A 14,662-nucleotide genomic window follows, 5' to 3' on the forward strand; every position below is an offset into this window, starting at 1 on the left:
ACATAAAAATACAATGAGGATTACATGAGACAATGAAACTTTTATGGTATATGTTTTATAGTTGAAAAGTATGGTGAGCTCCTTTCATACCCATAATAAATATGCTGTAAATGTCTTTTTCAGAAAAGTGATAAACCGGCACAGCCTATAGAAGTAAACCAAATACGAAGTGTGAAGGTAAGCCGTGGAGCGCGAAACATTCCGAAAGCCTTTGAGATATTTACAAACGATAAATCTGTAATCTTGAAACCGAAAGACGGAAAGAATGCCGAAGAATGGGTGCAGTGTTTGTCTATCGCAGTAGCTCACTCCCATGCTCGAGAATTACCTACCAAAAGTAATTCCCTTCCAGCGCGGGGAGCAAGTTTGAGAACAGCTGTCTGATTGCAGTACTTAATTACATATGTAGTATTGTTACGTCCAATGAAGAACGCAGGTAGTTCAAAATATTCGTTGTTTTTTTGTTTGGTACAATGCAAATATGCGTCACATAATTGCTCTCTTTATGTGCTGGTAGCTTGAGGGAGCACAACACCTCTTTAAAACTCCAAAATGCATATATTTAAACAACAATGGAGAATAATCAGACAACATAGGAATTATAGAACTACGTAAATAACTTTAAAAGTTCAAGGTAATAATATTTAATTATTTGATAATAGATTTACAATAGCTCATTTGCGCCTGTTGAAGTTTATTTAGTGTATTATCTTTCAAGATACAGACTTTTCTTTTTTAATTGCAGGAATATTATGAATAATATGAAATTAGGATACTGGTTATCATATTTTTTCCTTTCGTTGACGTTCTTAAACCTGAGGCAGTCACTTTCGCAATAATGTCCTTACAAAATATTTTCTCCATAGTTTGGAAATGAGATATCATTTATCTTGTAGAAATTAAATTGTCCATAAAATTAAACGTTGCATATAAGGTTTCGCTTTTGTCTCTGTAGAACTTTTTTTTCTTGTTCTCTTGTCATTTTAATCATATCGCGCCCCTTTTATTATCGAACAGAGTTTGGTAGACTTATGAGGAGCTCTCCGCTATGTGCAGTAATTGTTTAAAATTACAGTCGCTTTAGTGATTAAGCGTACAGATAAAATGGAAAAACTACCACATGACCCAGAATATTCACTCGTGTTCTTGAATGAGAAGTTCCTATATTTCCTGAGGTCGAGTGAAGTTTATGAAAAATGGACCCTTTGTCCAACATGGAAATTTAGTCATAACGAGATAGGGTAGTCAGTATTGTGTATCTTTTACAGGATATAGGCGTGAATAGAATTTGGTTGAACATGTAGTCTAAAGGAGCATGGTAAAATATTTGCTATGCAAATAAGCCAGAGGAATATACACCATAAACAATTAAGGCATGCGGTTGAACAACGGGTCAAGCGCCACCGAGCTAATTGTGCAGGAGAGTCAGTTTAAAAGACTTAAGCTAATGCTGTATCCACGTAAAACGAACTCTCGTCAATTTCGTATGAACAGAAAGGTTCTAGTAAATACTGACATACGACAAATGAAGACTGAGTTTCGATTTTAAACTTCATATTCTAGTTCTGTTCAAGTTGGCGCTTGTCCCGTTCCGTGGCCTCAGTTATTAGTGTCAATATATTTCCTGATGCAATTCTGTCGTATGTATTTTTCGTGGATATTGGATATTGTATTTACTTATAGTTCAGATATTTAATATTTTGTAAAATTTGTTCATGAATTAGCAAACATGTTGGTACTGGATGAGTGTGTCGAACTGATTTAGTTGTGATATGAATAGTCTTGAGACTCTTTTTAAAGAGAAATACAGCCATTTTAATTTGTGTAATGAGATCAAGGAAGAGAGAAAGGAATCGAACATTTGTGATTGTAAATGAAATGCTGACGATTTAAATGATAAGTCCCTTTTATTGGAAAATTAATATTTTTAAGCACACCAATTAAAACAGGAAGATTAGAATAAAAAAATCTTAAGGTGAGTGTAAAGGCTCGACTATCGTCAATAAATAGTAGCACGTTTTTCCTATCTTTCTTATGTATTTTGTATGGAAAGAGAGTATTCAATATAATTCAAACTTGTCCTAAAACAAATTAAATAATTAATCAAGGAATAATCCGTGCACCTTTTATTTATTTTGCTTTATTCTTTGTTGAGGGCAGTTAAATTCACTCTTCAGAAATACGTTAACAACAACAGAGTAATTAAAAATTGCACAGATCTTTCTCTGATTAATGATTCGATTTGTTTTTAGACAAAGCTTGAATGTTGATCTTTTGAATTTGATCGAGTTATTCTGAATATTATTTTTCCCTTAAAAAAAAAAAATAGGGAAAACATGATGTCATCCTTTGGTTAATAGTGCTCCTTTAAACTAACTTTATGCTAAACTTTGTATGAGATCATTAAAAACGCAGTATTGTTTTAGATATAAAGAATAATCATACCAGTAAATATTCTGCTGAATAATAATCATATTACATTGTGTTTATTATTACTTATCTAATTCGTCCTCTCCTTTCGGTGGAGAGAAAGAAGTCCAAAGAGCTTTCCATTCATTTCTAGATTGTGCGGTTGTCTCTGCCTTCATAGATCATAAAACTCATCTTGTTGTTATCAGGTTATCCATATCAGTTTCCTTTTCTTCTGATATTTTATAAATTCAGATATAGAGGTTTCCAGCTTGTAGTGTCCTATCGTGATTCCCTGAAGCTGCCTTCGTTAGTGTTTATGGTCACTGCTATCTAGCTGTTCTGTCGACTTATTGTTTTACAGGGAATTAAATTCTTTCCGCTGTATTCATCGGAATTGGGACCGACAATGGCGAAGTTGTAGTTACAGTTAACAGTAATAAAATCGTCCAGTTTAAAATTACAATATATAGAGAACAAATTGCATCAGGGAATCTACGGATTTTCAAATAGAAAATGAAAAATGCATAATATGTATAATTTTCTTCGCTAAAATACCAGTGAAAACTAAGAATGTTAGGTTAATTTACAAATAAAAATTGTACGTTATGTCTTGTTTTCTCCATTGTTGAAATGCAGCAAAATACATAGTAGGCTATAGAAGATGCTTACACTTGATTAATTCATAATTTAATCTTGTTATGATTTTCATCTTATCTAATATATTTTTCACTATTCAGACATTGTTAGTATTGTGTAGTTTTTATTCGTCAAAGTACAAAGTAATGAAAGGGAGAAAATCCATTAAGTCGATACATATCTGATGTTTATAATTGTTAACTTGTATGTACTAATAATGCAATCAACTCTCTTCTCTATCAACGAATTCTTTAATTCTAAACTTTAAATGAATATACTTTTATAAAGTTTAATCGGTTGGTGTAGAAGCTCAAATTAACTTGTTCGTACTTCTTCCATTAATTTATCAACTTCTTTCTAAGTGTTCCTATTCTTGTACTAAACTAATTGTTATTTCGAATGTCGAATTTAGTATCCAATTACGACTGCATGTTAACTGAGTGTCAAATTAAGGCATTGCACTTATCATTGATCGACTGTTAGTCATAAAGAATAATTAAATGTGCTATTAATTCTTGTGTATAAACAAGATCCCCAGTAACGTTAATCTGCTGTAATGGGAAAACTTGAGGCCAATGTTCTTGAATATTATATAATGGAAAGATAAATATTTTTGTATCTGGTTGATGTATAGAGTATTCTTGTAAAATGTTGATGGATAAAAGTTAGTTTTCTAATGCGCGTTATTACGATGAAATGCGGACTACGATGTCAAATCTAGTTGTAAGTAATTAAGTTTGCTCTTACAATTTACATTGAATTTTATTCTACCTCTCTTACATTGATAATAACAGCAGTATTAAAATGTTTTTTTTTTATAATTACTTTATCCTAAAACGCCATTTTTGTTTAAACACTTGTGGTTATTATAGATGTCTTTCCAACGAATGTCTTCCACTTAATATTTGTGCCAAAGTATTCCTGTTTTGTTGAATGTAACCTTGTAATTCTAAATCGTACTGACTCCTGCTAAATTTTGAAAAGATGTGTTTAGTATACAGATTTTCAAATAAATGACCTATGATTGTAATATAATATTGAGATACTATACGTAATTTGTGTGTGCGTATCTTAGGATGCTGTTGGTGCTTGTATGATAAAATGGGAATATGGAAGAACTTTTGTTACGATTAATATTGGAAAACATGTTACGTACATAATTTGATAATGTTGGTGCCAAGTTACGAAGAAACTAAATGTTTGGCCTTTGATACTTAACAAATAAGGTGCTCACCTATGTTACGCTTTCAATATATTTTATTGACTATCGATCTGATGTCGAAGAAAGGGAAAAAAAGAAAAATGGAAATATCACGGAATTAACATAAAACCACAGACACACACACACACACACACACACACACACAAATCTTCCTCTAATGTTAAAGCACTGAGTTTAACAGGAACGTACGTAGGGGAGAATCCTGGGGTTCCCCATCGAAATAAACTTCGTACGTCCCTAGAGTTTAAGATAGTTTAACAAGCGATCTAGCGTTATTCTTGCTAACTCGGAACAAATATCCAGCGCCACCGAGATCAGTAAAGATAATTAATAATGTTTGATAAAAATAATTTGTCTATAAATAAAGGGCACTTTGTGAATATTGTTTTAATATGTTATCATTCAATGTAATATAAATTGTTTCACTTTTAATATTTTTCAGTTCTGCAATTTCGTGTATTAAATTTAAAAATAATGACTACACTGGTTAGAATTATTCATCCAGTGCTTTTTCATCTCTACTTGAAAGACCTTTATAGGTTTAGAATTGGCAGTTAGAAATTAATAGCAAGAAAACAATGGGAAATAGAGTATTTCTGCGCTGTAATATAATACAATATATGTGCTGACATCCATCTTTTTATTTCTATCAACTTTAAATAAACTCCTAATCTTATTTTATATATAGAAGTGGTTGGCTGGACCGCGATCCTCGGCGTATCATGCCGATGCATTAACCACTACTGTATCCAGTCCACTTCCGAACTACCTTCGTGAATTTTCACCTATAGAGGATTTGGTGTGCTAAATTATGGTTGTTTTCTCCGTTCATTAATATGTAATGATAATAAAAGCGTCAGAGGTATTCTGAATATGGACACTGGATTGTGCAAGCACAACAGCTAGGTTGTGATACAAGCTATGTGGTCTAAGTAAAGAGCGCCGACTTCAAAAGAGATAGAGTGTGTGGCTATTCTGGAAAGCAGACTGCGTAGCATAGTGGTTAACGCATTGGCACGGTACGCCAACGATCGTGGGTTCGAGTCTCGGTCCAGTCATCCACTTTTTCACTCTTTATGTATCATTGAATTCGCATCTACAGAGGATTTGGTGTGTTAAAAATCCAGTTGCTTCCTCCTTTCATTAATATATAATTCTAACGTAATTCTTTACTCTGTGGAAGTCTTTCGATTATAGACAAAAATTCTGTAAGATCAATTTGTATTTTCTTTATTATAGTAATTGTTTCAGGTATTCTATTTCAAATTTTAATTACCACTACAGCCCGAATGTTTATGACCTAAATATGTCTGAAAAGAGTAGGTATTTAAGACGTTTTAAATAATTGCAAAAAATGACCTAAAAAGTAATTTTATTTTGTTGGGAAGCAATTAAACTGAAATTCCGACTGATAACAAAAAGTTAGTATTATTAAAAGGAAGTAGATCGGTTATTGTTAATAAATATAAGATTAGCATGTATGATAAAATGTTTGCAAAAATGACCAATCAAAGTTGGAATAATTTATTTTTACCAAATGAAATCGTGATATTTTTTCAGGAAGAGCAAAGTATTTTGACGTATTTGTCGTCGTTGTTGATGAAGACATTATTCTCGGAAATAGTAGTAATTGCATAGTAAAGAAACGTGTAATTGTGTGTGCTGTGATATAAAGCATTAAACGCTAAAGAAACAGTAGAAAATTGCATATGATCTATGATTGGATGGCACAGAAGGCTCACTCAAACTGTGAGACATTTGACTTAAAATAACTAAAAGCAAATAAAGAATTATTATTATTATTATTATTATTGAAGAATATTTTGAAATAAACCGCTGTAAAGATATCACAAATCGAATGTGATTCATAAAGGTGTCACATAGCCCTTTTGATAAGCACATCTTCAATTGGTTTGGTTGATTTAGAAAGCTCTAACTTATTATTCTGTTTAAATGTGCGTATTGCACATAAATATCACTGTATACAATGTTTAAAACATTACTTTGCAGTTCAAAGCGTTACTATGGCAAGATTCAAAATATGTCTACGAAATCAAAATGTATATGCTGGTATGCTCTTTCATTTAATAGTTTCGAAAAAATTGTCCAGATATTAAGATATTGTACATCGCTTATTAGAAAGTCATCGGTCGAGAAGACGGTTTGTAATAGAGTTAACCATTTAAGAATCTCAGAAGAAGCTAAAGTTTGCTGATTTGAAATCATTTATACAAAGTCTTATTTCGCAAACAATGTCGTTAACAAAAATAACAAATTCAAATTTCTCAGTGTTTAATATAACTATTCTTTCTTTAAAAGGTTCGTAATTTTAAAGATCTGTTTGAGATCGATGTTATTAACAAAGCATGTAATACGAGAATAAAGTATTGCGTAATAGAAAATTCTAATATATAATTGCATCCAATCTTTTCATAAAGTAATTTGGGACGAGAATTATATTCTGCCTGTATATTAGAACTATAAATAAAACTGTGTGCAGTATTCTGTACCAAATATTATTCGGGTGATTTATCAATTAAAGAAATATATTTAATCGTCCAGTTAGCTATGGCATTAAGTAAGTGTATTCCGAAACTTGAAGTCACTGTACTTATGCTGTATTTAATTTTACAATATTACGATGCAAACCATTTATTCTATTGTTCCTTATCTTACATATCGAATGCATCTTGGCGTCAAAGTTTCGTCATACAGTGGATGTTATTGTCAAGATAATAGAAGTGAAAAATGAAAGATTCATGCAAATGATCGTTAATAGAAGTAGGGGAATCGTCCAAATTTAAACTTTTTTTTTTTTTTTTTTTGCACAAAAGTTAAAAACGACTAGAATCTTTCAAAAGTAGATATAAAGAAATAAGGAAGGTGAATTATTGAAAGTAATTAGGGAAATGCATTAGTTAGAACATTGAGAAGATATTGTATTGTGAGGGACGGAATAATAACAATAATAATAATAATAAAAAAAGTGGAAGAACACAATAGTTGAGGGAGTGCTTATGGAATCTGAAGGTTCAGTGCTTCATTCACAAAAAGCTCTCCATTGATTTCTGTCAGTAGTCAATTGAATTCGGTTTTACTTTATATTCCTATTTCTGCGAGACTCACCTTAGTATTGTCCTCACACCTGCGACCATGTTTTCTTGATGATCTTTTTTCGATTGAGTTTCCAGTTAAAATTTTGAAAGTGTCCCGACTACTACTATTCTGGCTGCATGACTTACCCACTTGAGTCCCTTAGACTTAATGACGGTAACAATGTTAGGTAAGTGGTATAAATTATGCAGTTCGTCGTTATAAAGTTTCCGTCATTCTCCCATTCCCATCTCTCTTTCTTTGGCGTGGGAGACCCGGGTTCGATTCCAGCGGGAGCTCATGTTTGGATTCCACGTTAATCAGTAGCTCCCGTCTCATATTGCCTCGCTGCTGAAAGGAACGTTACTTAAAATCAACTCAACTCAATTCCATTTCCATCCCTCTTGAGTCTGAATATTAGTTTTATTTTATTTTATTATTATTTTTTAATGGTCGGTATTAAGAGGGGAACCTGGTACGAAAGATGAAGAGGTTAGTTAAGGACCGTAGTGTAGGAAACAGGGAAGTTCCTCGAATTATGGCGGATAGCCTACCAGTAATAATAGAATAGTTATAATGATAATGATAATAATCATCCACCTAATTTCTGTTTACGGTGTACATTAAGAGATACAAATAGTACTTAAGTCAATTCATATAGACACCAAATTACATAGAAGTTCGGTGGATAACTATTGTAAACAGAAATATTTGATTTCAGCTAAGACTGTTCATTTTCTTGCATAAAACTCTTTTTCCATTTTCATGCTTCATTTGATTTCTTTTTCTTGCTGTGATAAATCATTTGTTGTATGATGAAATTTTGATATCAAATTGGTTTCATCGACGTTAAAGAAGAAAGCATCTAAAATAAGTTGTAATGTAGAAATTTCTAAATGATTTAATAGGATGCATATTAGGTACTAACTGGGTGCAAGTAAGTTGTACTTACCCAAAGCGTTATTGTCATCCTCAGCATGAATCCCTTAAAAAGTTGTTGGACAACTTTATTACCGTTGCTTAACCTTTCATGTACACAGTAATTTATGCACTTCCAGAATTAGTGTTTCAATGAAATTTTACTTTTACGCGTGGTTCTATTGGAGGTCGCAGTAGATCAGTGGAAGAGTGTTCACCTCTGGTGCATGGGGTCCTTGGTTCGATCCTAGCTCGTGCCAAGTGAGCTTTGTGGTGGACAAACACCGTGTGCATGGTTTTTCTCGGGGTTCTCCCGTTTCCTCCCACTTCCAGCCTTTCATTCATTTGTCATCATCACCGTTTCCTTTAGCCTAGCCGGCATAAACGTGGGACGTAAAATTTAAAAGATTTATTTTTTTTTTCTCGTGCATTATCTTGTAAAGTTCGCGATTAATAATTAAATGAAAGAATGATTTGAACGTTCACTTGTGTTTTATTTTCACTTATCAGTAAACACACTTGAGCGATGGGAAATGACAAGTGTTTTGTGCGTAAGTTATTGTATGTAGGAAAGGTTAATTATCAATAAGGCCCTGATGTTCATCCAGCAACGTTGTTTTCTGGAGATATCCGTCCTGAGGATAGCAATAACGTTAGAATGTCAGAGTTCCCACCGACCTGGCAAACCTTTAGATCCGGAAGTCAGGAAATCTTGAGTATGTATTTTTAATCTCAAAACCCATTTCTCTGCCATACCCAGCTATTTAGTAGGGGATATTTATTAAATTAATTAGTTTAGTTTGCAAAATTTGTCTACCTGCAAACACACTATTACATGTACACTCATGTCCCAAATGATTATCGCATATCTATAACTGTCTTCTCGTAAGAGTATAATTTGATAATGGTTTTGCAGGGTACTTTTAATACTGATACTATGTGTATAATCGGAAAATGTATATTTGTGGTAAATTTCATAGGAAATGAATTATAAATACGAAAATTAGAATGAGTAAAACAAAATTTTGCTAAATGGACAAGAAAGTTTTGTTGTTCGTATTTGCTGCTGTTTTGACATTAAATTTGCCACATACATGTCTTTGCCGATTATACACATACTAACATTATAAGAAATACCGGACGAATTCGTTATCAAATTATATTCCGACAACAACATATAGACATGCAACAATAATTTTGGACATGAGTGTACATGCATAGTAGATGAAAAATCCGTGATCGTGAAAAATATAGTTTGCTTTTTTTACATTATATATGAACCTGGAAATTTGTGAATCATGACCTGGAAAATCTGAATAAGTCAGGGAATTCTTGCTTGCTAAATAAGCGGGAACCCTGAATTTGTAATGTGGATTTTTTGGTAAGTACGGCTTTAGTTAGTTGATAATGTAGTACTTACATCTTTTATATTTTTTAATGATTTTTTAAAGGTAGAATGTTACATTCTACATATGACATTAAAAAAAAAAAAAAACGAGAGTATGTACTTTGGTGCTGCAAAATGTATGTAAAGTGCAATCCTTAATTTGACACTACTTCCGCTATTCATTTCTGTTTCAAGCGAGTGCACGGCACAACTACGTTACTTAAAATAGCTATTAGCAACTGAGCTTTAGGTTAACTGCATATTGATCAGAGGACAGGACAGCCCAGCCGAGGAAACTGTGAATAATGGAACAAAGCTTCATACCCGAGCACATACTACACATAGGCTTCTTCAGTGTTGTGATTTCGACACACGGTCAGTACACTCAAGCCTCTCTCTCCTCATCGTCTCCTCCCTCCCTTTGCCTCGGCTGGGCTGTCCTCTGATCAATATGCGGTTATCCTTAAACACGAGAGTACACATTTCTCTGTTACTCTCTTTAAGTCCCAAATTAATATTTTTAGTAAGCCTGGATTTTTCAAGACTTGTGATATATGAAAGTGTTTATGCATTATGTATATGTATATGAGAGACATGTGATACTATTTTCGTGGACATCTGTTAGTACTTCAATTGATATGTACATATTTTTTTTTTTTTTCATGAATGGCTATTTTGTGGGTCGTTATTTGTTTGTGTTATTAATCATATTACAGCTGTAATGCTGATTGTGATGATTTTTATATAATAAAAGGGTTTATTTATTATTCCATTTTATTATTATTTTCAATCTTTGAAGTGCATTGTCATCATGTGAGTAGAGCTATCCAGTGAAATCAACTTACTTTTGTTTAATCAAAATTACTAAACTTGTAGTATTCCTATGGCAACCAGAATTCCTCAAATAGTAAATATTTCGTGCAAATTTCTCAATTTCTCTTCATCGGTGTTGGAAAATAATCTTACATCATCCTATGCAAAAGTTGATCACATGATGTTATAATTCCAAGAATGTAATTCTTTACAAGTATTAGATACCAATATCTAGTTGCAATAACAAGAAACCTAATATAGTGAGAATCATAAAGAAACTTATTCCATACTAAAATGATTCAGTTTTAGATCGTAAAGTGCACTTTGTCTCGACTGTAATTCGTTAGTATGTAGAAGGGTCCTTGCAACATTTATCAGAATTTGTTAAACGTTGCAAGAGCTCCCGTACAGAAGAATTTATAAGCTTGATTTCCAATCCTGATAGAGGACAGTCGAGGAATTTGCTCGAAATATTGACCATTTGGGAAAATCTGGTCGCCGTACGAATACTACAAGACGAGTAATTTTGATTATAGTTTTAAAATGTTTTCCTTATGTTCCTTGGTTTATTTAAAATAGGCTCTCATTTTGTCCAGACGCAGCTTTGCATGACCTAGTAAGTCATGAATGTCTTCTGTAAGTCTTCGACTGCAACCATGTTCAGGATCCTCGTCACTGCTTTCTGGGTGGAAGAAACATCGTCAAAACACCAACCCTTCGGTAGTGCTTTTAATTTGAAAAAAGAAAGAAAAAAAATCAGGACCCTTTCGCTCACCCTTTCCCGCTTGTTTACCGGGATCGCACTGAAAAACAGTTTTTTTTTTCTTCTTTTTGTCTGCAGTATTATTTTGGAGGAAATTGGGCTCCATTTCAGCAGCGGCCATCAGTTCAAGAATATTTAAATTAATGATTTTGTATTCATAAAACGCATAATATGAGGAAACGGCTGAACCGTTTGAAATTAAGTTTTGAATCTAGTTACGTATTGGGTCAAGCTTTTTATTTATTTATTTATTTATTTATTTTTTTAATTTCCGTTTGATACATCCAAAGGGGAAAGTATATCTTGATTTTTCCCATAACTTTATTCTTTCCGTGCGTTTCCTGTTCTACCTACATATGACTACTGAAGTCCGAATTTCTAGATTTTAACTTACTTTTGCCATTAGCTTGTGATTCTAAAGTTTCAGAGTGACTTTCCGTTCCATGTTTACTGGGATCTAAATATGTGAATCTTATTGAACCATAGAAAAGGCTAAATAGAATTTATAAAACTAACATGGTTGAATGGAATTCTGCGAAAACTTCAAAGAATATAGACATATTTATATCAAAACCTAAACATTTTTAGAATATTTATCACCGGACATTGTTTTAAAATTAGTAGAGGGGTTAATTAACTCTTCATTTTTGACTGACTAACCCTAAGCAGTGAGGAATTGCAAAGCCTCAAATGACATATAAACAAGTGAATTTCGTTTCACAGTGTGAAACAATGGTATACTTCCAAACTATGCCAATTCAGTACTGAAGCTGGAAGTAGCACATCTATAACTTCTGTTGCAATAGGGAAAATTTTAAAGATACAATTTGTTTCTTGGACGCAGAATCTATTTTAAAAACGTATTGCTCCTGTCTTACTATTTTTGCTTCATGAAAATCAATGTTGAAACGGGAAGTAGTAATTGTAGTAAATTTATACAACTTCCACTTGTAGAAGGGGAAGTAGAGTGAAGATTGAATATATTCTTGTGACAATCTATTTCACAAAACTGCTTCTCGCAGTCTTTTACCGGTGTTGCTGTATAGCTATCAACGTTTAAACTGGAAATGATTAATTTCTACTACTTCCGGTTTGAATAAACTATTAACGGAGTAAATAGAAGCTATTGTTGGGACACTAAATTGATTACACACACACACACACAAAAAAAATCGATATCTTACAGTTTTTGATTTCTGAAGATATATATTGAAACCGGAAGTAGTTGCGGATGAAGATGGTATATTTTTTTCAGATTCTAAATCAATTCCAAGGAACAGTTCGTCAATAGCTGTTACCGATTTCGTTTTATGGCGATCACCGTTGAAACCGGAAATGGTTATTTTCATCCACTTCAAGTTTGAATAAAGGATTATCCTTTGAGATGGAACCTATTCTTGGAACGCTAAATCGATTCTCGATAGCTTATCGTTTTAGCTCTGATATCTATCGATAGATAAACAGATGGTCATAGCCGGTCTATTGGAAGTCTAAAAACTAATAATTTTACGATTCTGTCGTAAGTTGTCGCGGGACTTTTAAAATATTGGGAAGCGGTTAAATTCAACTACTTATTTTAACTGATTTGAACTCCATGCCGTGTGGACGATTAAGAACCCTCAAAGAAAATTATATACCATATTGTATTATAATCGAATAATTTTGTCGAAAGTTAACAAGGAAAATTATTTTCTTATAATATTATTTAAATAGAAAATATTCGAAGTTTGAAGGTACTTTCCCCCCTTTATCCACTTATACTTAACTGATTTCAACCAAAACCAACGAGCATGATCAGGATGTCGGAAAGAAAATATAGTCTCTCAGCAAAATGGTATAATTTTTAAGTAGTTTATGTTGCATACGGGATAATTATTTTGTGTATATGCAAACTTGTAACATGGAATGGATTTTATCCCTTTCTCCCCTTCTATTGTTGACTTTGAATCGAATGGTATAAGTTCGCAACAGTTGCTTCAATAATAATAATAATTCAGTACGAAGGCTGCTGAAGTAATTTTTGCAAACTACTACGTGCAATGGTGCTAGTGTTTCGCTATTACAAAATATGGATGAATAGACTTTTCTATGTTTAAACTATCTTTGATTGTTTGTTTAAGCCTATTGGTACATTTTTCACAAGTAGTTTGTGTGATAATGCAAATTTCTCGTGAAAACTTTCAGACAGTGATTATTTATAATTTCAAATGTAGGTTAACACTGAAAAAATGCATCGACCGACTTCATTTGACTTGAAGCACCATCCAATAGCACTATGTGCAATTGGTTTTCTGAAGTCCAGCGTGGTCACACATTTCTCAAAAATGAATTTCGTAAAAGTCATTCGTCCACGTCTGTTGTCAGTAATGTTGATGCTGTGCGTGATATGATGGCGAAAGATATGACATACCATGAAATTTATTTATTGCGCATTGAAATAAAAGCAATACATACGATTTTGTGTGGTCACCTGATCATTATTGGATTTCACACAACTTCTCCGAAGCTCAAAAACAAGCTCGTGTTCCAGTCATTCCATTATCATGTTTTATGGTGATCTAATATATGAACATTAATTAATGAAAATTATTGTTTTATTTATGAACTGTTTTTATAAGTTCAGGTTGCTTCCTAAATACATTACAACAGGGTTTTTATTAAGTCCAAATTTTTCGTTTGTAAAATTATGTTGATTGTAACTGAAAAAGTATTGACGTTAGTGAGTTGATTTATGAAGCCATTTTTATTTTATTTATTTATTTAGTTTTATTATTATTATTATTATTATTATTATTATTATTATTATTATTATTATTATTGTTGAACAAGAAAATTGAATTGAAAAATTAAATGATTCAATGTGCCTAATTCTTCTCTCTACTAGAATTTTCTATTGCATTATATTCAATTTGTTAGGCGGCATTAAAGCTATGTTGGAAATCATACGATAGTATAACATTTTTGGATCTTGGCGATGTTTTAACATAATCCCATTAACTTCCTATATTAATATCTCTCAGGTTCCAATAATGCATTCCTGTTCCTTCTCTGATCCTTGTTTTCCACTGTATGATTATTTCTCTTATTTTTAGAATATCGTTAAATGAAAACCCCAAATGGACTTTACTTCCCTCAAAATGATGTGACATTTGTGTAAATTCTAAGCAGAAAAAAAAATCGAATCGAATATGCGTTTTAGACTTATTTTAATTTTCAAATCAGTCACTGTGATCCACCTTTTGCCTTCGCTTATTTTTCTCTTCGTAAATCATTAATCTCGGAAATAAAATCCTTTGTATTAGCTAATTCTGTAGAAAAGAACACAAAAGCAAGTCACTTTGGATAAATGAGTATTTGTCAAACTTAGTAAACATAAGATATAAATATTATCCTCTGATTTTAAAAGAATCAATTGTAA

The 14,662-nt window shown here is 32.4% G+C and overlaps 1 protein-coding gene across 4 annotated transcripts in view; it reads left to right on the plus strand.

The window, feature by feature from the left end:
- The window catches only part of melt (ventricular zone expressed PH domain-containing protein melted), a 94,862-nt gene extending 84,427 nt beyond the window's left edge, over positions 1-10,435 (plus strand). For all 4 annotated transcript variants that reach the window (XM_081739796.1, XM_081739794.1, XM_081739797.1 and 1 more), the window contains exon 17: positions 124-10,435. In XM_081739796.1, the coding sequence (XP_081595922.1) occupies positions 124-384 (261 nt within the window). In that variant the 3' untranslated portion in view covers positions 385-10,435. The remainder of the gene's footprint in view (positions 1-123) is intronic.
- Positions 10,436-14,662: the final 4,227 nt, after the last annotated feature.

Source organism: Thermobia domestica, chromosome 15 (assembly GCF_964235325.1).
Source record: "Thermobia domestica chromosome 15, izTheDome1.hap1.1, whole genome shotgun sequence".
NCBI lineage: Eukaryota > Metazoa > Arthropoda > Insecta > Zygentoma > Lepismatidae > Thermobia > Thermobia domestica.